We start from the raw sequence: 26,577 nt of genomic DNA on the forward strand, positions 1-26,577 counted from the left end.
ATACTGCCCCTGGCACTAGATTTGTCTTTTTCTAGATCTCTTCATTGTGCATGACTTTTCTGTACTTCCTCTAGAGAGGTCCAAACTAAATGGAGCTATTTTCTTAGCAGCTCTGCTGTTATTCAGGGCAGTAACAAATGAAGATGCTGCCCACCTTTCGTCTATTGTTAAAGATGTAAAGATGCCAATAAAGAAACATCTCATTATTGGAGACTTATTTTTTTTTAGCAAGGTGTTATCATTGGCCAAATATAGGCAAACAAAAAGGAATAAAAGAAAGGGTCAGAAGAATGGAGTAAATTAGGTCTCCTACATATTTAAGAGTACCTAAAACCTAACTTTACTCATTAACAGTTTCAGTCAAATGTTTGATATAAGGAGAAATTGTTACTGGTGGCTGAGAGGAAACAGGTTCCCTCCATTGCTTCTCCATATACACTTGTAAAAAGAACTTGGATCCTGAATTTAGATATCAAGATACCTTAAAATTTATCCCAACCCAGTACCAGGTTCAGAGGAAAGAGAGACTAAAATTCAAAGGCAATATTTTAATTAGATTTAATTATGAAAATTTAGTCTTAAAAACAGATTGCAAGCTAGATGTATATACATTCATTATGAGGCTATAGATTTTTATTTAAGCTCTAAAATAGAGTTTAAGAGATATTTGGCAACATTTGCCAGCCAATTTAGAGAAAGAATAACTTCCATCTTCAAAGAACAACACAACTCCACTTACACCAAGAACAAAGAGCATCAAAGGACAAACACAGACCCCAGGCCCCCTACCTGTTCTCAGCATCAGCACTGCACTTTGGGGACAGCAATTCAAAGGATTTAGTAAACTTCACCACCTGCCATATACAAAGACAGTAAATCCAGGTCAATTAAAGCTTTCTCACAGTTTAAAATAATACAGTAAATGCTTCCACCCTTACAATAATAATTGGAGATTAAAGGAAGGTATTACTTTTAAGTAGACAGATCATAAGAAAAAAGGAACTTTTTATTCTACACTTTGCTACATTGACAACATCTCAACACATTTTACCAAATTTGTATGCCATATTACAATGAACTATGCTGGTCGGGCAAGAAGAAATCTTAACTTAGATACTTAAAAAAATGTTCCTTGTAACAATCCAATTACCATCATAGAGAGCCAAGTAAGGATAAACACCCCTCCAAAAGTATGCCCTCCATCAATCCCAGGCTCCTGAAGTTAGCATCCTTGTTTCATCGTTGTTCGCAGATGAGCATTTTGGTGTTACCACAGTGGTAACACTTCAGTGATCTTCTTCAATGATCACTAGACAACTGAATTTTTGTTCTTTCTTCTATACCATGAAACTATCACATCCAGTGCAGGAGCCTGACCAAATCATTATGCTGAAAGGGAATTAATGAGCACAGAAATAGCAGTGTAATTTTGTTATTAGCCACAGTTGAGTTCACTAGAAGTTTCTTTGATTGTTTAGTTTTTCTATTATATCTAGAAATCTCTGTTATCAGTCTGTTCATGAGAAAATTAATAAATTAAAATTAAAATAAATTAATAAATTAAAATTAATCTTTAAAAGAAAGTTTTACACAATTACATGAGGCAACTGCCTCTCTGCGCAGATCTGTCTCACTCTAGAGGGTTCACCCTTTGAATACTTCAAATATTGAGTGGGAAAAGCCATCATTTCTAGCCTTCTTGACAAAACAAAACACGTAAGAGGAACACGTGTTCCCTTGCTGGTAGGAATCCATTGGGATGTCACTGGATCCTTTCCAGGGTGATATTTAGATCTGCCTTTGCCAGATGCATTCATGTTTCAAGAGCCTTTTAAATGAACCATTTACAAGGAAATGATGGGCACCTGACAAGCTGAGTTGTAAATTGGGAAGAAAGATTAAAGTTTTATCCATGAACCATGAGCCCAGTCTAAGAAAATACAACACGAGGAAAAAGGAAGGAAAACCTAACACTAAAACAACTGTGTGTAACCAGGTAAATTCAGGGCAGTAACAATAGTTCAAATGCAAGGAAATACCAGTGGCAATCATATTTCTAATCTCATATTATGTGATTTGAGTCTCTACAGAATCACTTATTGTTCAAATTTTATCTTCCAAAAGTGGCTACAACCATTAAGTTCTAGTTGCACATTCTTCTCTTCAATGTGGGTCTAACAAATGGTAAGACCTGTGTCGTCTCCCTTTGAATCAGTAATCTTCTGACTGCTTCAACCAACAAATGTATGGGTTACTTGATCTAGCTACAATTAGGTATGAATGTCACAGGGCCAGTAAATCACTGAGATTATTGGTTAGCACCAAATAATAAATACTTCAAAATATATCCCAAACAATTCTTAGACATAAAACAATAATAGGATAAAATGGAAGCATTTTATGTATGTTTACAAGATGGAGAATTATCACAGATACTAAAAAAAGTTTGTTCTAGATGCACCTTGGCTTTTTTATTTGTGATTTCTTTCCACTACTTTGTTCAGATGACAAATTCTTCCATTTTCATCATGTTCTAGGTTACACTCTGCCATCTTACTGAAAATGGGGCACATTGCCAATTCTTTTTGTATCTTTGTCAGTCATTGGGCTTGAACTCAGGGCCTGGATGCTGTCTCTGAGCTTATTCTCTCAAAGCTAGCACTCTACCACTTTGTGCTACAGTGCCAATTATAACCAATCCTTTACTATGTATGTATCAGCGCTTCTGGAAGAGATTAGCATTTGAATTGTAGGTTGGGTAAAGAAGATCATGGTCACCAGAATGGGTGGGCATCATCCAATTCATCCAGGGTTGGGACAGAATGGAAAGGACCAAGAGTGAATTCTCTGTGTTAGCTTTAAGACATCTTCTCTTGCCCTTAGATACTAGCACTCCTGACAATCAGACCTTTGTTCATGAACTAGGACTTACACTATTGGCTACTCTCGTTCTTTTTTTTGTTTTTGCTCTTGTTTTTTGGGGGGTCCGGTCATGGGCCCGAACTCTGGGCCTGGGCGCTGTCCCTCAGCTCTTCAGCTCAAGTCTAGCGCTCTACCACTTGAGCCATAGTGCCACTTCCGGCTTTTTTCTTTTTGCTTATGTGGTGCTGAGGAATTGAACCCAGGGCCTCAAGCATGCAAGGCAAGCAGTCTACTACTGAGGCACCTTCCCAGCCCTTGTTCGTTTGTTGTTTTTTTTTTTGAAATTTTACTTTGTTGTAAAGATGCTGTACAGAAGGGTTATAGTTACACGAGTAAGGTAATGGGTACATTTCTTGTTGAACATTGTTACCTGCTCCTTTGTTTTTCTCCTACTATCCCTTCTCTCCCCCAACCCCACTCTTCCCCCTCCCAAAGTTGTAAAGTTCAATTCCAAATTAATGTCTCAGATACAACTAGCTTTTTAGATTTCCAGAATGCATACAGCAGATGTGGGACTTTGCATTCTCCATGGTCATATGGAATGATTGCTTGTTTGTTTTAAATAACATTTTAAAAACATCACTGCCCCATTAGAATACAATCCAAAGCAACATTAACATAGTCTTGAAATTAAAGAAGCTTTCTTGGATGGAGTCGGGTAAGAAACAGTGCTGGAGTGGGTGAGGTTGTGGGGATACATGGTATATATGTGTGGAATCAAACAATTTTCCTAAATAAGCTCTCAGTGAGGAGGAGAGACAAAATATAAATGTATGGATTTTGTTTCTCTGGAGAAGTAAATGCTAATGACTAATAATAACATTTACGGGGAAACTTCTAAGTGCAGATCAGAGAAGTGTAATTTAGTTACTTGGTGTTTTTTTATTTACTAGATTAAGGGAATTATAAAACCATTAAATTGTTTACTTTAGTTGTTGAAAAACTCAGAACAAAAGGTTTAAATTCAAATGAACTGTAATTCAAATAAAATGTATGCAATATAATTTAGTCTTAAATTTGTTGGCTTAGTTTTGCTTACAAATTTTGTTTTCTGTTTACTCTGTTTCTTTGAAATTTTGCCTTTTATACTGTTATATAACCTAGCACATAAGCATTCAAAATACTTTTATCAGCAAATACTGTTACACTTATGTTCAAAAGTGCTTTAAATTCTTTTGGCCATGAATTGAATGGAGAATTCCGAAGATGAAGTACTTACATACTTGGAAAAATGTATAAATGTGTATAAAATAGTTTTTATAAGTGAAATAACATGAATGTTCTCTATAAAACTGACTATAGTGGAACAAAAACATTTATGGGCCATTAAGTTGTATAAAAGAGTAGCATTTAGCATTATAGGAAGAGAAACTGGATAGAGAGTGAGAGAAATACAAATTTGAGGGTTTACAATTGGTAGCAAGCAATACAAAAAAAGAAAGAAGCAGATTTGAGTCCCATCAAGGAGTTCACAACAACAACAGCAAACAAACAGAGAAGTAAAACTGTTGAGGACAGAACTACCACTGAGCCTAAGCTAGAGGTCACAGGCATCTAGACATAGTAGCCTGGGGTCCATAATGTAAATAAAATTAGTCTTGGTCTAGATCATTTGACTTTCAAGGCTTTGGACTCATGTTATGGTGAGTATGAAACTGCCACAAAAATGCAAAGTCTAAGGTATACATTTTAAAATCCTACTGGATTTACTACGAGGAATACTAGTGCAATCTCCTTCAGGGGCAACCTGAAGTTATGCTCTAAGTCAAATTACTCCCCACACACCCCAAATTATTGTAAGAAACTATCTATACATGGTCTCTTCTCCACACTGAAGACAGAAAGACGAACAATTGAGAAATAGGGTAAATCTTGAGACAGAAATTAATATGACCGTGTATCAGTTCTCTAGGTGAGAAGTAGACAAATGACAACACATGGGCAAAGTCTAGCTCACCATAAGTTGTTTTTTGTTTTTGTTTTGTCGGTGGTGGGGCCAGGTCGCTGTCCCTCAGGTCTCTTCAGGTCAAAGTTAGCATTCTACCACTTGAGCCACAGCACCACTTCTGTTTTTTTTTCTGCTTATGTGGTACTGACGAATCGAACCCAGGGCCTCATGCATGCAAGGCAAGCACTCTATCACTGAGCCACCTTCCCCAGCCCTCACTCTAAGTTTTTATAATTAAAGTTTTGTTGAAACAGCCACACACACTTTCCCCTGTGACAGTAGAGCTGAGTGGTTATAACTGATAACATACTGGCATATTGGCCACAAAATCTAGTTCTAGATCAGGTAAAATTATTATTTTCAGCTTATTTGTTAATGGCCAATGACAGATAATAATCCTATGGAATTGAGAAAGGAGATTCGTGGAATTATCATCCTAAGAAATTTTTTTTAGGGCTGGGAAGGTGGCTCAGTGGTAGAGCGCTTGCCTTGCATGCCTGAGGCCCTGAGTTCGATTCCTCAGCACCACATAAGCAAAAAGAAAAAAGCCGGAAGTGGCGCTGTGGCTCAAGTGGTAGAGTGCTAGCCTTGAGCTGAAGAGCTGAGGGACAGTGCCAAGGCCCAGAGTTCAGGCCCCATGACTGGACCAAAAAAAAATTTTTTTTTTAGTTACCATCTTTTATTCCAAAAGAATATATTGCATTTCAGATAGAAATGTAGCCACCAAGGCAAATGGTAGAGAGTACATTTGAGAATATGCATATGTCACAGTTGTAGGAAAGTCTTCCTTCAAGTAAGGTGGGGTGTTGCTGGTTTATTTGTTTGAGATTATTTTTCTTTTGTGCTGGTTCTGGGGTTTGAACTCAGGGCCCAAGCATTGTCACTGAGGATTTTTGCTCAAAGGTAGCACTGTACTACTTGAGCCACAGCTCCATTTCCAGCTTTTAGGTGGCCAATTGGAGATAAGAATCTCATGGACTTTCCTGCCTGAGCTGGCTTTCAACCACAACCTTCACATATCAACCTTCAGAATAGCTAGGATTACAGGTATAAGCTATCATCATTTCCTTTCATTGTGAAAAGTTTCTGAGGTCATGTGTGTGCACATCTGTAATTCCAGTTTATGGGAAGGTAGAGTCAAGAGGATGGCCAGTCCAAGGCCAGCCCAGGTAAAGTTAGTGAAACTCCCATCTCAAAAACAAAAATAAAAACAAAAGGGCTGTGGGCAAAGGAGTAGCTCAAATAGTAGAGTAGTTGTCTAGCATGTACTAAACCTTGGGTACAATCCCAAATACTGTCAAAAGAAAAGTTTCTCTGAATAGGAAATTTAACCTATCAGACTTATGGTTGCTCTTCAAAGTATCAGACAACTTATATTTTTAAAAATAATTTATTGAAAATATATTGAATTTAGTCCTGCCTAGGGTGCACATCTGTAATCATAGCACTGGAGAAGCTGAAGCAGGAAGATAGTAAGTTCAAGGCCAGCCTGGACTACAATGTGACCTGAGACAATGTAATGAGAGAGACAGAGACAGACAGACAGACAGAGACAGAGACAGAGAGAGACAGAGAGACAGAGACAGACAGAGACAGAGGCAGAGAGACAGAGGAGGAAAAGAAGAAGAAGAAGAAGAAGAGGAAGAAGAAGAGGAAGAAGAAGTTGATAATAAAGGAAAGAAGAAAGAAAGAAGGAGAAAGGGAGAGGAAGGAAGGTAAAGGAACAGAGTGAAGAGAGTAAAGGAAGCAGTGATAGAAGAAGGGAGGGAGGGAGGAAAAAAAAGAAAAAAGTAAAAGACAGAAGGAAGGAAAGAGAAGGAAGGGTGGGAAAATGGAGGGAAGAAGGGAAGAAGAAAGGCAGGCAGGCAGGAAGGAAGGAAGGAAGGAAGGAAAGAGAAATAATAATAATATATAAAATTCAAAAATATTTATGTTTAAATGTCTAGGCTCAAAAATAAAACATCAGGGGCTGGGAAGGTGGCTCAGTGGTAGAGCACTTGCCTTGCATGCACTCATGGCCCTGGGTTCGATTCCTCATCACCACATAAGCAGAAAAAGCTGGAAGTGGTGCTGTGGTTCAAGTGGTAGAGCACTAGCCTTGAGCTGAAGAGCTGAGGGACAGTGCCCAGGCCCAGAGTTCAGGCCCCATGACCAGGAAAAAAAAATCAAAGACAAAAATTATAGTCCAAAAGAAACAAGTAAAAACACAAACCCAAGAAAATAAATTTCATGTTTTCTTCTTGACTTGAATCAATTCTATGCTTCTTAGTTTCATTAATTTTCAAAATATTACTTTCTAAATCCAGTTTTTATTACATATATGTAAATTTGGATTAAACAACTAAATACACATACTCATATCCACTAAGTGAAATTGAGACTCTAATGAGGAAAATCCCAGCAGTGGTTTCTAAGTCAGTGAAACTAAACAAGTATGTCCAAGCCACTCCCACTGCTGATGGGCCCTGGGCATTGCACCATGTGGGAAGCTCTGTCCACACTTGCCAAGAAAAGTCAACTAAACACCCCCTGCTGGTTCATTGGAAAAGCTCCATGGACTAGAAGTCTTTTTTGACTTGGACATTTATCAAGTGCTAGTTAGCCTGGTTTCTCTCTGTTCTTTTCCTTTAAAAACAACTTATACAATCAAACTATGCTCAAGTGCATATTCCTGCCACCAAAAAGAAAATTTATTAGGTAAACATCAATTTTTAAGATCTTTTCTGAATCTTTATTTTCACTAAGAGGAAAATGAAGACTAGTCAGAAGGGCAAAAGAAGGAATTCAATAACCATCCACCTCCATTTCCCCTGATAAAATTCTCCTTTAGGACAGTGAAAAGTTCAATCACATTATCTACTCACTGACCCTATGTTTATCAAGTATTTAGTCCCCTAGGCTGTTATAGACCCTGGAAATACCAAGGGATATAAAATGCCTATCCTTCAGGAGCTCTAAGCATGAGGAACGAGTTCATAAATGTATAGTTTCACCATGACATATGTCCAAACAGCTGCCAGCATACAGGGAGGATGTGTGGGTGAACTGTGTCCTAAAGGATGAACACTGAAGAACTTTCCAGGCTGTGGGTCTAAATCAGGTCTGGCAAAAAATGGAGAAAACACTCAAAGTAGTTTAATTGAATATCATTTAATAAAGGGATGAGTTATAGGAGTGTGAGTCATATAAAAACAATTGTGGGTCAATAGGTCTCTGGTTAAGTACCCAGTAGTTAACACGGCTAGGCTCACTCTTCATAGAGTGAAGAGGGAGAAGAGAAGGAAATAGTATTATCTACATTCTGGAGGAGCTGAAATTGTGGAAAGTGGCCTTAGAAAATTCTAGCCAAGGGGCTGGGAAGGTGGCTCAGTGGTAGAGCGCATGCCTTGCATGCCAGAGGCCCTGGGTTCGATTCCTCAGCATCACATAAGCAAAAAGAAAAAAAAAGCCGGAGGTGGCACTGTGGCTCAAGTGGTAGAGCGCTAGCCTTGAGCTGAAGAGCTAAGGGACAGCGCCCAGGCCCAGAGTTCAGGCCCCATGACCGGACCCAAAAAAAAAAAAAAAGAAAAGAAAATTCTAGCCAACTCTAGAACTGGCAAAAAAATAATGAGAGGAAATGGATACGCCCCCTATCTCTTAAATCTTCTACTGATCATTCTTGTTTGTAGAACTCAACTGGAAGCCAAAGGACAAGAGCACTCAAGTAATATGTCATGTAGAGATCAACCTTCAAGAGTTGGGCATGGTGGCTCACACTTGTAATTCCAGCCCTGAAGAGTTAGTGATAGGGAGATCATGAGTTCAAGGCCAACCTAAGCTACTTAGCAAGACTACCATATCACAAAGAGAGAGGGGGGGGACAGGACAGGACAGAAGAGAAAAAAAGAACATGGGGCAATGTTTAATAGAATAGTAAATAGTGTTGGCAATTTTGAACTTTACTCAAGCCCTGTGCACCCCCAAAATAGCAATGACAGAGAAATCTCTCTGCCAATGTTCTAGAGTAGGCTGTGTTCAAAAGATATTCTTACTAAAGCATGTTTCACAGTAAGACTCGTCTCCATCCTCCTGTTCCTGTGAACAATGCATATAATTGCCTTGTGCATATGCTTCTGTAAGACTCCAAGCATGGTTTCTTTTCTTTAAGATGTTCCTCATCTTTTCGTTCTCCCTATCACAATAGGCTGGACATAATTGCCCCCTTCACTGCTTAGTCCTTTTGTCTTTTTCAGTGACCACGCGTGCAATGATAGAGAGGTGAGCACATGTACCACAGGGAGGCAGGAAAGATGGAAAAAGTGACGGAACAAGGCTGAGGACCAGAAAAGAAAAGCACAAGTTAACCTGGGAGTTCAAGTGATGGACTTTGGGTAATAGATAGTATAACGTTTACTGTCTGTAAGTTGGATATTGATAGATCTGGGTATACTCATGCATGTCTAACATTCCAGTACTTGGGAGGCAGAGGCAAGAAGTGAGGTTGAGATGGGACAACATAGTGAGACCCTAACAGAGAGAAAGAGAGGGAAATGTATTAATGACATGAGATAAGATTGCTCTGTACCGATACCTTGTAATCAAGCAAGCCACTATATGAATACATGATAAATTAAGGGTGGCAACGTGTGCGTGCATGTAACAATGCTTATTGGGATAATTATAAGATGTTTTTAAAGACATCTATTTTTCACTCTTAGAACAACACTTGGAGCAAAAAACAGAATTTAAGCTGGTTTTCTTATAAGGAGAAGGAAAATTAAAGAAAGGTAGGCAAATGGAAAGAAAATGACATGAAAGGAAAACTTGAAGCACCATTTAGAATCCACTTTGGAAGGAGGAGACTGAATTGTAGTCTGATTCAGAACAAATGACACTCTATTTCTTCCTCTTAATATAAGAATTTAGGAAGATTATCCAGCCAGTGGCTTAATTGTATGTATATTTACATAAAGGCCAACTAAAGATAGGGAACACATTAGAAAACCAGCATGCATAGCTAGCTGTTCTTCATTAAGAAAAAGAGCTCTGGTGACTTGCTTTCTATTATAAGCTTAGCTGGGAAATGCTTCATAGAGTGCTGGACAGGAAACAGCTGTCAGCCATGGCGATGATGCATGACGTGAGCACTTGGAAACACTAGTGCCCTAAGTGCCTGAGGACCTAAGACTGAAATGTCTACATTTGCTTTCTTTGCCTAAGCTCTATAGAAATAGAGACAATAGTAAATGCATGAGCTGGAAAGAGTCTACGAGGAGTGATAAGAATTGCTTAGACAGGTTCATCGAACAGAATAGCATTAAGCAGGGGATATTCAGTTCCAAGCACTAAATTTTCCCTGCTGTTCACAGCAGCACCCAACTAAGGGGTTTTTGTGGTTTCTATTTTCAGTCTATTAGAAAATGTTATTGATAAATTCACTTAAAATCAGTCAATTGATGTGAAAAAGTGAAATATTAATTTGGCAGGAGAAAAGCCTAGAAAGGCATCCTCACGTCTACTTTTGCCATTTACACAATAAACTGAGCAGTTTACACCTGAATGCCTAAATATCAAGAGTACAAGCTCCAAGGAATGAGCTAGATTAAAATTTTTTTTCTTTCTTTTACCTTTTCCTTCAAATATAAAGAATCCATGAAGTATCAACTTGAAATAAATCATTTTTTAAATATAGTAGATGCTGAAACAAGGATAGAGGATAACCCATTGCAACAATCATGCCCACAATTAGAAATGAACTCTACAATTTCAGGGGGGGGATGAGTGAGGGATATGGGAGGGGGAAGGGATAGTGGGAGAACAACAAGGGAGGGAGGTAACAATGCTTGACAGGAAATGCACTCCTTGCCTTACTCATTGAACTGTAACCCCTCTGTACAGCATCTTTACAATGAAATAAAATTGAAAACAAAAACAATAAAGGATATATATTTAAATGCAAAAATGTATTAGAGTCATCAAATAAATAAAAGGAATGGAATAAAATAGAAAGGACCACAATTTTCTTTTGGAGGAACAAGCATCTTTTTCCTGAAATGATCCTGCTTTTTTCCACAGATTATAGTCTATGAAATGCCAATGGAGATAGTGCATGAAGCTTCTGCCTTCCCATATATGATCTCCTCCAAAGATAGGGCAAAGTTTATGAGTATTGAAGAAGAAGAAAAAATCAGAAAGACATACAGAGGTTAATAGGAAGAGAAAAGAGAAGGAAGGCAGAAGGAGATTTTAAAAGCATCTCTAAGTAGGAAAAAAACAAAGGAGGGAGTAATAATGTTTGACAAGCAATGTACTCATTACCTTACTATGTAACTGTAACCTCTCTGTAAGCATCTTTACATTAAAAATTAAAAAAAAAATCTCTAAACCTAAAGACATAAGCCTCTGTACTCAAGGTCTAGTGGCAGGTCACAGTGATACTGGAATGTCAGCTTCTCCTGGTATGGGAACTCTTAGTTTTCCGTTGAGACAGGCATCCGACCTTCACAGCATCTGACTTGGTGTAATATTACCATACTGCAGCTGCCAATGTTTAAAAAATAAGTTCGGGTTCTTAATCAGAAACCAAGGAGCTGTGCAAGCCACTACTCAGGAAAGAGACAGAGAGAGAGATAAGGAGGGAAGAGATAGAGAGATGGAGGGAAAGGAAATGAAGGAAGGAGGGACAAAGACAGGAAGAAAAATGAAAGAATGAAGGAAAGAGAAAGCAAGCAAACAAGACATGGTAACACACAAATAGAAACACTCTCCCTTAAGAAAAAATAACTGACAACTAAATCATCAATCTACAGAATTGAACTAAGAGATATTGATAAATGTCAGTTTTGCTAATGATTTGAATACACTGTATCAGAAAATGATAAAAAAAAGTGTTAAGAGTGTAAATGATCTGATAACATCTTTTTCTTGACCAGCAAGTCATTAAAAAACAAGCAAGGAAAGCCCTCTTTCAAGATAAACTTTCTCCATAAGGAAGGGAAAGTATGAAAAAGAAATTTCTCTTTCCTCTCCTGGGACAGTTCCCTGACCATTTTAAAGGTGAACAATATTGAAGACATTCCCTCTCAGATGTTAAACAGTCAGCTCAGAAACATTCTTAGTGCCCATGAGGGCACTTGACATAATATGAAAATAGCATGAAGAGCCAGGTGCAGGTGGCTCACACCTGTATTCCTAGCTACTCAGAAGGCTGAGAGCTAAGGATTGCAGTTCAAAGCCAGCCAGGCAAGAAAGTCCATGAGAATTTTATCTCCAATAACCACCAAAAATCTGGAAGTAGAGCTGTGGCTCAAGTGATAGAGCACTGGCCTTGAGCAAAAAAAGCTCAGGGACAGTGTGTAGGCCCTTGGTTTAAGCCCCAGGATCAGGGGCACACAAAAAAATATAGCATAACATTATAATGGAAAATATTTCCAAGACTATTGGTTTTATAGAAGCAATTGATATAGATACAGGTACAGATTTACTCTATATACAACAATAAATTACAGATGGGTATTAAAAGATCATAAGCAATAGATTTATATTTGGATATATGAATGCCATTAAAATGAAGATTATTATTTGTAACAAAAATTTGAGAGCACAAATCAAAAAACGAAGGTGGATAAACTTGACACTATAAAATAATCTGGGATGGGAAGGTGGCTCAGTGGTAGAATGCTTGCCTCGCAAGCATGAGGCCCTAGGTTGGATTCCTCAGCACTGCTCAAACAGAAAAAGCTGGAAGTGGTGCTGTGGTTCAAGAGGTAGAGCCCTAGCTTTGAGCTGAAGAGCTGGGGGGACAGTGCCTAGACCCAGAGATTAGGCCCCATGACTGACAAAAATCAAACAAAAAACAAGCAAAAACCTAAAATAATCTATAAAACCAGATACCTGTTGAGAGCAGCAATGGGCATGGGCCCATGAACACAGTCTTTATGTGCTGCACTGCAAGGCTCTGTCCTGTCTTTACTCAGAACACTTCTCAGGATTGTATTTGATTTGCAGTGGCAGACTTGAGAGGTGATGTGACATCTTTCTCCAAACACCAGGCTTGATACATTTCAATGCAAAAGGGGCATGTGCTCCAAGTACAGTGCTCCACTGTGGAAGTAACCCTTTGTGTGTGCAGACACTCACCCACCTGTTGCCCTGGGGCGCTGGGAAATCAGTACCATTGTTATGCTTTATTATATCAAGGCACACACCCACTATTGGTTTTTTTGTTTTGTTTTGGTTTAATTTTTGTTTTATTCCACACTTTGTAAAATATATTAAATTCTCAATACCAGCTTTACTTCCTCTGACTTCACTCATTATTTGCATGGCTAGATTTCATGCTCCTATTATTTTCCAGGATGAGCTTCTTGGACCTATATTTTTTGTATTCTTTCTTCCTTGAATATCTGAAAATATCTGTAGCTTAAAAGTGAAATATGAGCCAGGTACCTGTGGCTCATGCCTATAAACCTAGCTACTCAGGAGGCTGAGATCTGAGGATGGCAACTCAAAGCCATCCCAGGCTTATCTCCAATTAACTCTTATCTCCAATTAACTACCAGAAAACCAGAAGTGGCACTGTAGCTTAAAGTGGTAGGCACAAACCTTGAGTGAAAATGCTCAGGGACAGCGTCCAGGCCCTGAGTTCAAGCCCTACAACTCACAAAAGAAAAACTAACTGAACTATGAATTTGGCTGGAATCTTAGTTGTAGACTCATATGCTTCCTTCCTAAAGAATTTGTGGATATTGCTCCATTGTCTTCTTCTAGCAATAGAGAATGCCAAGAAGTGATATTAAACTGAAAAGTCTAATATCAGGGTAAATTTTCTACAGCGGTAGCTTGATTTCTTTTGGTAGCTTGATTTTTCTGCCTAGATGTCCATAGAACTTTTTCTATATCTTTGAAATCCATTAACACCGAAAGTAATTCAGTGCTAAGCAGTATCAACTTTTCCTGAAATGGTGTGTTCTTTCAGACTGTAAATTCAACTCTGACTTTATTTCAATAAAATGTTCCAGTATTATAGTTGTGAATGCTTTTTTCCTATTCCATTTGTCATGTTCTTTTCAGAGATACCAATTATCCTTATTTTGAACTTCTTTTATCCTGACTCCATTCTTGTCATTCTCTTTTTTATCTTTTCATAATGTATTATTTTCCATTTCATTTTCAATTGTATTTTTCATGCCCCAGAGAGCATTTAGAAGTATCTTTTCTTTCCTTTCATTCTTTTATCAGAGTGTAATATCAATTTCTGTATGGTTGCCTATTTTCTTCTGCTTCTTTCCAATTCTACCAACTAAGTTTTCTGGGCTTTTTTTGTTTTGTTTTGCTTTAACTGCATGTTACTTATTTGTTGAGTTCTTATGAACACTTTTCCCAAGAAATCACATTCTTTCATTTCATCTCATGGAAAATTGTTATCATTTTTGGTGCATACACTGCATCTCATTTTGTTTTCATAGTCCATTCCTCCTTTAGTGTTGGGGTGTTTTTTCAGAAGTCCCAGGCTGGTGGCTCTTTGCTGTGTGTGCATTTTTAAATGTGCAGATTGGTGATTATCTATGTCTGGGATGTGTAAAGTACTTCCTGCAAGCCAAATCTAGCCCATTGCCTATTTTTAGAAATTGTTTTATTGGAATGTAGTCATGCTCATTCTTCATCTATGTCTTTATGCTACATTGGCAGAGTTGGGTGGTTGCAGCAGAGACTGTATGAGCTTGACAGTCTAAAGTATTTATTCCTTGGAATTCTGCAGGAAATAATTTTCTCATGTGATGGGACAAAGGGTGAGCAAAGACAACAGTGACACTCCCTATACACTGATGAAAATGAACTTTACAACTTGTAGGGGAGGTGGGTCAGGAGAAAAACAGAGAAAACGAGGGAGGGAGTGACACTGTTCAAAAAGAAATGTACTCATTACCTGACTTTTGTAACTACAACTCCTGTGTATATCATCTTTACAATAACAATAAAGTGATATTAATTATTAAAAATAATTTCTCCTTAGAACTGTACTTAGTTCCACTCAATGGGCATTATTGATAAAGCACTCCAGATTTAGTAAAGAAACATATTAATCTGTAACTTTCTTTACATTTCTTTAGAAATGTAAGTAAATTTTCTCTAATGAAAAAGATAGCTTCGGGCTGGGATGTAGCTCAGTGGCAAAGCGCTTGCCTAGCAAGTGCAACGTCCTGGGTTTGATCCCCAGTACCAAAAAAGACCAAAAAAAAATACAGTTAAAAAAGAAAAAGATAGCCTCAAAGAGTGCAGTTTATAGCCTAGTTTTGTCTCTAACTAGCTTTGTTTATAACCTCAAAATCTTATTATAACATTGCCTAGAAATAGTTGACTTTTTTCCAGTACTGAGAGTCATTCTACCACGTTAGCCATGCTCCCAGCCCTTTTGCTTATATTTTGTTTTTGAGATAAGGAGTTGCTAACTTTAACAGGCTAACTTTAAACCCTTGATTATCCTACCTCCAGCTCTGCATCCTGAGTAGCTGAGATTACAGGCATGTACTACCATGTCCACCTCAAGTATCTGATCTTTCAAGTCTCCTAAGACTGGTTTTAATATCATACTGATTCCCTCATAAGTGCAGTTAAAAACAATCTTTGACTTGTATTTGTTTTACATTTCTGTTAAAAATTTTCCTTTTACAAAATTATAATAGGTATAATAGGTATAGAATACCTATAGAATAATCCATCATTTCCCCATCCATTTTATTGCCAATGTATTTTTTATCAAATACAAGATTACTAATGAGAGACTATAATACGTATGTTGTAAATCTTAAAGCTTTCAGTTAAGATTGTAGAAAATATAATCCATCATTTTTCTGTAACACAACTCTCATCTTGACAGAAGACAAAAGAGAAAACCATAGTTTGAATCAGCTGCTTCAGGTTTTTCAGTCATTTCAAATTTAATAGTCATTGAATATTGAGACTTTTTAATAGCCATTGAATATTGAGACTTTTACCGGGATGACCTGCAATATCCTGAGAGTTATGGAGAGGAACATGCTCAATTGAGATCCCCACTACCCAGGATGGCCCCTGCTAAGGGTAAGATAGTAACACAGTACATCCTGGTCTAGGTTGCAGCTCTACAGGTCAAGAAGGCTTCTTCAGGTCTTAGCTCTACCTCTATTAGCTGCTGTCAGGTAGTAGGAAAACTGTTTCTAATACTCCTCTGGGACTTTAGAAAAACTAGCAGGCACTCGCTGCCCCTTGGCTTCCCCAACGTTGCTACCGCCCATCTTTCTGCTGCCATACCATGGTATGTGTGTGTGTGTGGGGGGCAACTTTCAACCCTCCCCCACCATGGCTGTCTTGAATAATATCACCCTGTGAGGACTGGAGGCTTTATGGAGCTATGTGAAGAGGACTAGCAACATCAGGTAATATTTTACCCCCTTTAGTCTGAGCAATACAGGTTCAGGACAGCCTAGGGCTTTATCTATTTTCTTTCCCGTGTCTTGCTTTGTTCATAACTTTTGGCTTTGATTCTTTTCAAGCCTTTAGGAAATTTTGGCTCTTGCAAATAGGAATCTTGTTACTTTTTTTTTTTTAATAACACTGCTTTATAGTTTAAAAGCCCATGTGGGAACTTCAACTATTTTTTGGACTTGTTGTAATTCTCATTTTTGAAAGGATAAAAATCCATTTAGAGCCAGGTGCCAGTGGCTCACACCTATAATCCTAGCTACTCAAGAGGCTGAGATCTGAGGATCACAGTTCAAAGCCAGCCTGGGCAGGAAAGTCTGTGAGACTCTTATCTCCAGTTAACCACCAGGCAACTGGAAATGGCCTTGTGGCTCAAGTGTTAGAGTACTTACTTTGAACTGAAGAGCTCAGGGGCAGCACTCAGGCCCAGAGTTCAAGCCCCATAATGGACAAAAAAATCAATTTAGGTTTGCTCTTGGTTCATCGGATCAAATCAAATTGTGTTTCCAGATGTTACTTGGGTTTCCTCTCTGCCAATCAATCACAGCCTTCATTAAGTCTAGATAACAAAGGCTTTTAGTATCAATTTGTCTATTTAATATTCTGAGATGAGGAAGGAAGACAGTCTAGCCAAAGTACTTTGTCTCTACACAATTTTCAATTTGCTACCATAGTTGGGTGTCTGGTTTTATGTTCAGCCTGGGTACTTTCCTGGTCCTTGGGTGACTGTGTCTTGTCACCCTACAATAACTCCTACTCCTACCTGACAACTGGTGATGCAAAGAATAGCAGCACCTACCACCAAAGACTTGAGGAAGCTCTGGAGAAATAAGCTAAAAGAAAGCATGACTTGGATAATTTTCTGTTTGGTGATACCACATAAACATATTCCTAGCCAAACTCTTCCACCAACTTCCCAGACAGCAGATTTGGCAAAAAATAAAAATCTTCACAGCTTCTAAAGCAATACCAAGCAGAATAAGCTCAACTTATTTTCTGGCTTTTCTTTTCTTTTGGATTGGGGGAGTCATCCTTTCTTTGAGGGAGGAAGGTGACAGAGAGAAGAAATGATGAGGAGTGGATCAGTGTTTCTGCTCCATCCTTGTCTATGCAGTCATTGAGCATTCAGCACCAATAATTATAAAATAGCTCTTTGAACTCAGTAATTTGTCAGCGACCTTGCCGTCTGTGCCCTCTACCCTCTCTACAGGGTGGGTCTGCCCCTTCTCTTTCTGTTTTATACCAGGCTTCCAGCTTTCCTCATCTGTCCATTTTTGTTTGGCTTGCCAGACAGCTGAACCACACTATTACAAACAAGTACAGGTGGGAAGGTCAGCAAGAATTACCACCCTGAGCTGGTTTCAATTACATTCATGTTTGTGTACTAGCAATAAACATAGCTTTGTCCATATCCTGGCCTTCTGAGTTTCTTGCTCTTACGGGGATTTGGGGTTGACTCAGTGAATTTGGACAGCCCAAGTTCCAACAGTTGTCTTTTGCGAAGCCTGCCAGGTACAGATCAGCACTCCACCCTCTCCATTTGGCAGTAAGTGGTGACTCTGAGAACTAACTCAACTCATGTGTAAAATCCAGGTGATAATAATACCTACTTCATAATATGAGAATTAAAGTAACTCAAGACTTCTTAAAAAGTACTTGAAGTACTCTCCACTTACATGTTATTGGTGTGTGTGTGCACGTGCACGTGTATGTGTGTACCCACACATGTGTACACTTTCTCCCAAGAATCAGTAAATTCTATTCATTCACAGAACACATGTAAGGCAATTGTTCATATAATTCAAACTGATTGAAATACAAATAACCTCAAGCGTTGCTAAAACAAGCTTTGACAAACATTTGAAACATACATAGACATATTACAACATTGAGCTTGTATAGATAAATATAGTTTATTGTATTGAATTACATATGTCTATATAAACTCAATGTAATTTTGCAATATTTCTTAAAATTTATCTTCAGGGTTATTATTCTTTGAGGAAAACTAACATAAAGGCAAAGGAAATAATCCTTTCTAAGTAAAGTACAGTAAAATAAAATTCTCTTCAGTGTTAAAACAGCTTTTAATTGTTACACAACTCCTGACCTTTGGAGGGAGTTGTCAACAAATACGTTAAATTGCTATAGAAGGTTTAGACACTTAACGTTCAAGAACTGAGACTGATGATAAATATTATTTCAATATTGTTGTGCATTCCTTTTGTCCAACAGATTTCTCCCAAAGAGCTAACAACAGGTTGAATGGAACCTAAATACTGGCCATAAATCTGCCAGATGTATCAGGCCAGAGGCTCTGAGCTCCATGAAACTTCTCTTTGGAGTAGCAGGAGCCTTGTGGTGAGGAAGAAGGTACTCCTTCCCTGAGGCTGCTCTGGACCATGATCTGCAGGTCTAAAAAAGGCAATGAAAGAGTCTGGAAGTCCAGCACATCAAACCTGTTACCAGAAGATCCAGCTAGGGCTGATGCCACCCAGCACAGGTACAATCTGACTGGCTCTGATTGCTAAGAGCCTCCCGTCATTTATTTCGTTGGAATACTGTGTGCCTGACCCTTGCTGGATAAACAAAGTGGGATATTGGCACGTCAATTTCTCTTCTAATTGAGCCTTGTAAATGAGCAACCAGCACCCTTTAGTGCCTTTATCTATACATACGTAGCATGGGTCCCTAAAGTCTCCATCAACTTAAAGAGCCTCCAGCTCCAAGGTGGTGCTAAAACAAGAATGGAAATGCATCTAAAGAAAATAAACTCTTAACGTATTACGTCATCTTCTGGTTAGAAGAGTCATGAGGAGAGGTGTTCCTCTCATGATTTCACAAGTTTAATTATAGATAAACTCAGCCATATTCCATTCTCAGACTTTGACTCTATATAACAAATAAAAGATAACTTACTGGTGATTCAATGTCCTCTAGGAGTAAAACAGAACAGCGTTCACATTTCAACAAAGTTTGTGCTCGATGCATTATTTTCTTGACAATTTTCTCCAGGTCAGTCTGTTCTTCAAAGAGGTCATTAACCACCTCTAGCAAAGCCTGAGAAAGAGTAGATGGTGCATTTAGGTGGATACAAGACTGAAAAGTATTGACATTTTTTTGTCTTTCAAAGTCTCCATATACTCTTTGCTCTAATATATCATTTTTTTGTGTGATTAAGTTTTAAAACATTTGTGCTACTTAGCACAGTTCCATCATTACATTTTATAACACACTCCTTTTTTGTTTCGGCCAGTTATTCTTTTTAATAAAATTATTATTTACTTTAATTACAAAGGCGATGTACAGAGGGATTATAATTACATGACTTGAGTAATGAGTACATTTCTTTCATACAGTATCTTCCCTTCCCTCATCCTCTCCCAGTCCTTCCCTCCCACATTCTTAAAGTTAAAAATACAACTGGAGAATGAGAATTATCCACATAATGGGAATCATGGAGTCATTAGCTAGGAGTTTTCCCCACCCACTACTGTGGTTTTGCAATGTGAATAGGTAACAATCTACTTAGTTCTCTCCAAAGAACATATATTTTAGAAAACTAAATCTCTATCAGAAATAAATAACTTCATGGTTGAACCTGAAACTTATTTTCACTAATGCTAACATGTTTTTACTAGCATCTCACAGAATTGTGTAAGAATTATAGAATTTTAATGTTAATTAAGGTTCAGAATATGTATGAATGTATGTATGTATATATCCCCCACAGCAATTTCTCTGCAGAAGAAGAGAAAACACTGCCTGATTCCCAACTGCCAAGGAGAACATTTAGATAGTACTATATATCTCTGCAACACAAATATCATTAGATTTTCTGTTAAAATGGCAGGTTATAAAGGAGGCAACAATGCTTGATAAGAAATGTACTCATTATCTTGCCCATGTAATTGTAACTCCTCTGTATGGTATTCTCACAATAAAAAAAAATAAAGCACACAAATTAAAGGAAAAAATTACAACTTCAACACTATGTATTTACTTAAAATTAAATTGTAATAACCAGTCACTTTTTCTGGCTAAGTGAGTTTGTGATTTATGCTTTGAAATTTATTTGTTTGGAATTTTTAATGACATGGGTGTTTTCAGAGCCTGCAAAATAATGGGCTAGGTAAAGGTGGTAGAAATTATGCTTCTATCAAAGCAATCAGAGAATTATGTGGCTAGTGAATTGGCTGCAGGGAGTTTTCATTCAATAGAATTAAATAAGTTGTGTGGTCTCCTGCCTGACCTCTCATGAAAGGAATTCATGAATTTTCAGGTTCACATCTATTCAGTATAGTGTTGATCATCCCAAGGGCATAACTAATTTTCAATTTTAGTAATGAATTTGATTTATGCTGAAACCATTTGAAACATGCGAACATTTCTTATCTGTGTCTATTCAGATAGAAAAGCATTTGAATGAGTTAAGGGATCCATAAAATGAATCTACTTTATTGAGCCAATGAAAGAGAAACAAAGTTCTTAGGTAGCTTTCCTTCTGAAGAAAGACTGTGGCTGTGGCACAGGGCCATATTTTTTATGTGGCCAAAAGCAAAGAGAAACATCAGGAGGTAAAAGCAGCCCTAAACGAAGCCTCACTTGCACAGCAAATCCCTATTAGAAGTCAATGTACAACAATTTCATGTTCAAATACAACATTAAAAACAAGACAACTGCCTGAATAATTACAAGCAAATTCCCTGCTATTAAGGGGGAAGTATTATTTCCTTAACCATCCAGATTATTACTTCAGATGGATCATATTAACTGAACAATTATTTAACTTTTCAATTTGTTGTAACTATATGGAGAGCCTCTGGGACCTAGATACAGGAACATTTCTCTCATAGGAAAAACTAATGTGCCTAGAGTCTTGCACTGACAAATCGTATTATAGTAATATTATTGCTTCTAATTAAAAATTGCTGCTTTATCAGCAAATGATGAAAGTTTTACAAATCACAATGCAGACTAGTTCTAGAATAGGATGAAGGGAGGAGAAGATCTAGAGATACGCAGTTAAACAGTCACTGGACTATTTCATACAGTTGAATACTTCTTAATGTTGCTTGCCTTCCAAGAAACAAATGTCTGCACTTTCCCCCTCCTCTTCTAGTAACCTTCCTTTGCTCCTGGCATTATCTTGGATTTTACCCCCTTTCTTTCTCTTATACATCCTTTCCTAGATTAACCCTGAAAATGCTTTGGTGTTAAATACCTTCTATATTGAACCTTAATCTTCAGTCCTAACGTTATACTCCCTACCCCAAACTTAAGCACCTGTATTCAGTTGTTTACTTGCCAAATTAACAAGCTGGAAACCTTTTTGTTGTCATTCCCCACATTAGGAAGCCCTGTAGATTACACTTCTAACTTTACTTTAATACAGCTTCTAACTCCTTTTCCTGCCTCTAATCGTCTGTCATCTTCGCCAACCAGAAGATAGAGTGTTGTTCTTTAAAAGTAAATTGGACTCAGATAAAAAATCTTGTAATAGATTTTTCATCACACCCAGAATAAAGACAGAGCTTTTGACGTGTCCATAGACCTTTTTAGCATCAGAGACCTAATGAAAGTCATATCTTTGTCCTTTTTCTCCTGTCCTGCTCTACTATTTTCTCTGCCATCTTATATATACTGATGCAGGTCTTTGCACCTGATAGGTCCTGAAATGCTCTTTCCAGATCTCCCTGTGGCTCTTCTTTTCCATTTCCTTTAGGAATCTTCTCATATACCATCTCCTTATGACACTTTCACAATAATCTTTTAATACAAAATTTGCCCCACCACACTCATCTATATCCCTTTAACTCACTTTATTTTTCCTTATAGTGTCGATCACTATCTGAACCTGTGTTTTGTCCACTAGATAATAAGTTCCAGGAGAACAGAGACTTCAAATGGCACACAATACACATTGTTGAGTGAATAAATGAAGTATGTCAAACACAAGAATGCAAAGACTAATAAAACACAAAGCTTCTTTAAGGAGTTCATCATATAGTTGGAGAGGAGGATCATCAGCAAATATTATAAGGCACAATGATGGGTATCTACAACAGAACACTGACATTGTGTACAAGGAACAATTAGCAGAAAATGGGGAGAGCTACTGGAAGGCTGAGCTGGGTTCTGAAGGACACACAAAGTAGTGGAAGGGGAAACAGGGATAGGAGACATTGGAGACAGAGGAGAAATGTGATGAAAGGCAGGCTACTATGAAATAAGCAGATTGTCTTCCTGGAAGTCAACCAGATTGCCAGAGTGTCAAGTGAAAGGAAGAGATTGGTAAACAGGGAGCTAACAATGAAAAGAAGCTCCAGATCACAGAAAGTAGACAGTGCCGCAATGAGAATGGCTGTAAGGTCAATGAGACTCAGTTGAGGGGTGAGGGTGGGAGAGTCCCTTAGTATAATGCTTGGCAAGTGAAACTCGTGAGCCAGCAATTTAACTAAGAGATTAACTAAGAGATTCAAACTTCTTAAAAGCACATTTTAAAATACATGTCTAAGTTGTGACAGTACTCTTCATGTATTTAATTGTGAAAGGAATGGCTGGGTGCTGTAATGCTAGCTACTCTGGCTAAGATCTGAGGATGGCAATTTAAAACCAGCCCAGGCAGGGAAGTCTGTTAGACTCTTATCTCCAATTAACCACCAAAAAAGCCAGAGATGGCACTATGGCTCAGGGACAGGGCCAAGGCCCTGAGTGCAATCCTTAGGACCAGCAGAAAAAAGTGGGAGAATTCTAATATAATGGAATCATTGTTTGATATTTTAGCATTTTATGAGCATTAAATGTCTTTGGGTTGTTCGTTTTCTATTTAGTCCTATAACTCTTGAAAGCATATGAAATCACTTCTTGTGAGTATTTTTCTTTATTAATTCCATAAAGTAGTCAAGCAAAGTTGTCCCAAGTAGCCAGACACTGGTGGCTCATGCCTGCAATCCTAGCTACTTAGGAGGTTGATATTTTAGGATTGTAGCTCAAAGCCAGCCCAGGCAGGCAAGTCTGTGAGACTCCTATATCTAATAAACTATTCAGAGAAGGCCAGAAGTGATGCTATAGCTCAAGTGTTAGATCATTAACCTTGAACACAAAGAAACTCAGGGACAATGTTCAGGCTCTGAGGTTAAGCCTCAGGACCATCAGAATAATTTAATAAGTAATTTGTCCCAAGAATCTTGGGATACTCTTCCAGAAAACCTTTCAATTGAAAAACAAAATCTTGGAGATAGGTGAAATCATGTTTGTAGCATACTTTTCTTCTTAAAGAAACTAAATTGTAAAAACATCAGCTAATCGTGTTACTGTTTCAAAGCTACATGCAAGCAAAGCTCTGTCTGCTGCCTTGTAGCATAAGTGTGAGACTAATTTCTTCCTCTTTCTTTTCTTTTTTAAAAATGGAATCAGTACAGTGCCCCAGAAACAACAGCAGAGGACTTAAATTCACTTTGTTTTGGCATACTGCTTCAAAGGACTCTTCCTCCATAGCTTGGCAGAAGTTTACAAATGAGGAAGAGTGCTGGATTATACAAAGATCATCTACTGTTTGTAAAAGAGATAATGACTCACAGAAACCAGAAAGCATTTGTCAGCAGTGTTTCCTCCTACTCACCCTGCTTCTTTCGTATTCTTTCCTTGAGGCAGCAAAGAGCTGGGCATTGGATATGGCAATTCCACAAAAAGGAAGATACATCTGCATCACCTGAGGCAAAGAGAGCATTAAGAACATTAAAACAGCTATTTCTGAACTAAAGTCATTTTTTTCTAAAAGCAGAGGCTTGATTGGAATACTTTTTCAGCCCAAAGGAATGAGCATAAAATTGTTCATACTAGTAATGTGTGTGTGTGTGTGTGTGTGTGTGTGTGTGTGTGTGTGTGAGCATACACACCAGTACTGGGGCTTGAACTCATTGACTGGGCTCTGCCCCTTAGCTCATGGCTAGCCCTCTACTACTTGAGCCACATCTCTACTTGGTCATGTGGTGTGGAACACAGCTAGTACAGAATTACCTGGAGCAGAAAATGAGGCAATTGAGTAACTATACAATGGATAGACTGCATTCTCCATCATTTTCTTTATGCTCACCTCTGGCTTAGGGTTTCTGAAAGAATTTTGGAGCTCCAAAGAATGAAAATTTAAGAAAGACCTCTTGAAGAAGAGAAACAATGCAACTTGTACTAAGAAGAAGTACAAAAACATGAATTCATTCTTAAAGACCTTTTTGGTACAACTTCCACAAATCTTCCCAAGAATTTTGCATGTGGTCTTCTGAAACCAGATGTTCCCTCTGTTAACCTGGTCTCCCTTTCCTTATTCTTCTTGCACATGCCATAGCAAGTTTGTCTATTAAGCCAGCATGAAGCTGTTGACATACAGGATTTCCCTGCAGTTATCTAGGATGAGACCACTTTTAACATTACCTACACACACAGAAAACACGATCCTTACAGTTTTCTAGTTTTCTTTGTGATTCTTTCTTGCATGGAGACAGTGGTTATGATGCAGATAAAGAAGAGAAATATGAGTTACTGCTATCTTTTTATTTTTTTTGCCAGTCCTGGGGTTTCAGGGCCTGGGCACTGTCCCTGAGCTTCTTTCTCTCAAGGCTAACCCTCTACCACTTGAGCCACAGCACCACTTTCGGCTTTTTTTTGAGTAGTTTATTGTAGATAAGAGTCTCACATCGTAAAGTTCATTTGTCTACACAGTGTCTTGTACATCTCATTGTTACAATGGGTCAACCTGTATCCCTATTTAAGCATTTTATTTTTTCCCTTCCCCTCCCCAAATTTGAGAAGTGTATATACAAGATGTAGGGCACCGACATCAAATACAGTGAAAATAGGGGTTATACCATGGGGGAGGAACATACAAAGAAACAAAAAAAATCACATGGTACATTATAAGTATGGGGGGGAGTGTAGTTTTGGAGGTGAGAGGGAAGGGTTGGTAGGGGAAAAACAAAAGAGGAGGCAACAATGCTTGATAGGAAATGTACTCATTACCTTGCTCATGTAACTGTAACCCCTCTGTACAGTATTTTTACAATAAAAAACACATTTTAAAAAGTCTCACAGACTTTCCTGCCCAGGGTGGCTTTGAACCTGAATCCTCAGATTTCAGCTTCCTGAGTACAAGTGTGAGCCACCAGCACCCAGCCTTATTTTATTTTTTATCTTTATTTTTATTATTCTACTTCTGCAGAAGGATGACTTTTATTTGTTTTTACCTTCTGGGACCATATCTAAGGATGCTAATAGGCAAGTAGAACAAAGAATGTGACCATAGGAACATGTGAAATATTTTCCAACACATACAGCCTTACTTTGCTTGATTTGTAACACCAGTATTGAGCTCTATCAGGCATTGTGCATAATTTAAAAGAACCTGAATTTTATATTAGTAAACTTTTGTCCTTTTAGTGGCTTTTCTGTGTGAAATTTAACAAATCACTTAATCTCTCCGAACCTTTTTTCTTACTTGTAAAACATCGGGTTTAAAGTACTCTTTAGTTCTATTATTTGATGAGCCTAATAGAGAAATTGGCAAGCTGAAATATTCTATTTGCTAGATATTACATGCTTGTATCTTACACAGATAATAATCATTTGTAACAGTGATTCCCATTGACAGCCCTTTCACCAATGAAGCAGGTATGATTCCTGGTATCAAAGCATGATATTTTGCATTTAATAAGTACTCTATCCATTTGATCCTTGCAACTACATACAGTATACCAACAATCCCATTTTAATGAGAAAATTGAGACTTTTGAAGAACGCATCCAAAGTTGGGAGATAATTGTGTGTGGATATTTCATATTTCTGCGTATCTCGCATAAAGGCTGGCTCTACTTTGAGTGAATAACTTAGAAGGTAGAGATGTCTCCTTCCACATCACAAAGTAGAACAGTTACTAATATAAAGATGATACCTCCTTTTAGGCAGAGACCAAGTAGGCATATGGTTCACTGTGAAACACTCAAGCTCTTTGCCTTTTAAGAACCTCTCTTATAATGCAATTCACTCTGTATATAGTTATCAGGAACTAACACGAATGCTAACACATTGGCTATTGCTATTGTTATAATAAATTGTCCTTTGACACAAAGGAGTCTCATATCATTTGCCAGCATCTTTGAGACTATAGCAGAAAAATCTGCCATCTTTCAGGTAACTTGCTACCTTTCAGGTGTTGTAAAACTCAGACTTCAGTTCCTAACAGGGTCACCTAGACGGAAGGTAGTCAAGCT

At 38.0% G+C, this 26,577-nt stretch overlaps 1 protein-coding gene across 1 annotated transcript in view; it reads right to left on the minus strand.

The window, feature by feature from the left end:
- The window catches only part of Pde11a (phosphodiesterase 11A), a 209,385-nt gene extending 185,359 nt beyond the window's left edge, over positions 1-24,026 (minus strand). The window contains exons 1-3 of the mRNA XM_013028053.1: positions 23,937-24,026; positions 19,232-19,372; positions 790-854 (exon numbers count right to left, since the gene is read on the minus strand). Coding sequence (XP_012883507.1) covers positions 790-854; positions 19,232-19,372; positions 23,937-24,023 — 293 coding nt within the window. The 5' untranslated portion in view covers positions 24,024-24,026. The remainder of the gene's footprint in view (positions 1-789; positions 855-19,231; positions 19,373-23,936) is intronic.
- Between the last annotated feature and the right edge of the window lie 2,551 nt (positions 24,027-26,577).

Source organism: Dipodomys ordii, unplaced genomic scaffold (genome assembly GCF_000151885.1).
Source record: "Dipodomys ordii isolate 6190 unplaced genomic scaffold, Dord_2.0 Scaffold5, whole genome shotgun sequence".
Classification (NCBI taxonomy): domain Eukaryota; kingdom Metazoa; phylum Chordata; class Mammalia; order Rodentia; family Heteromyidae; genus Dipodomys; species Dipodomys ordii.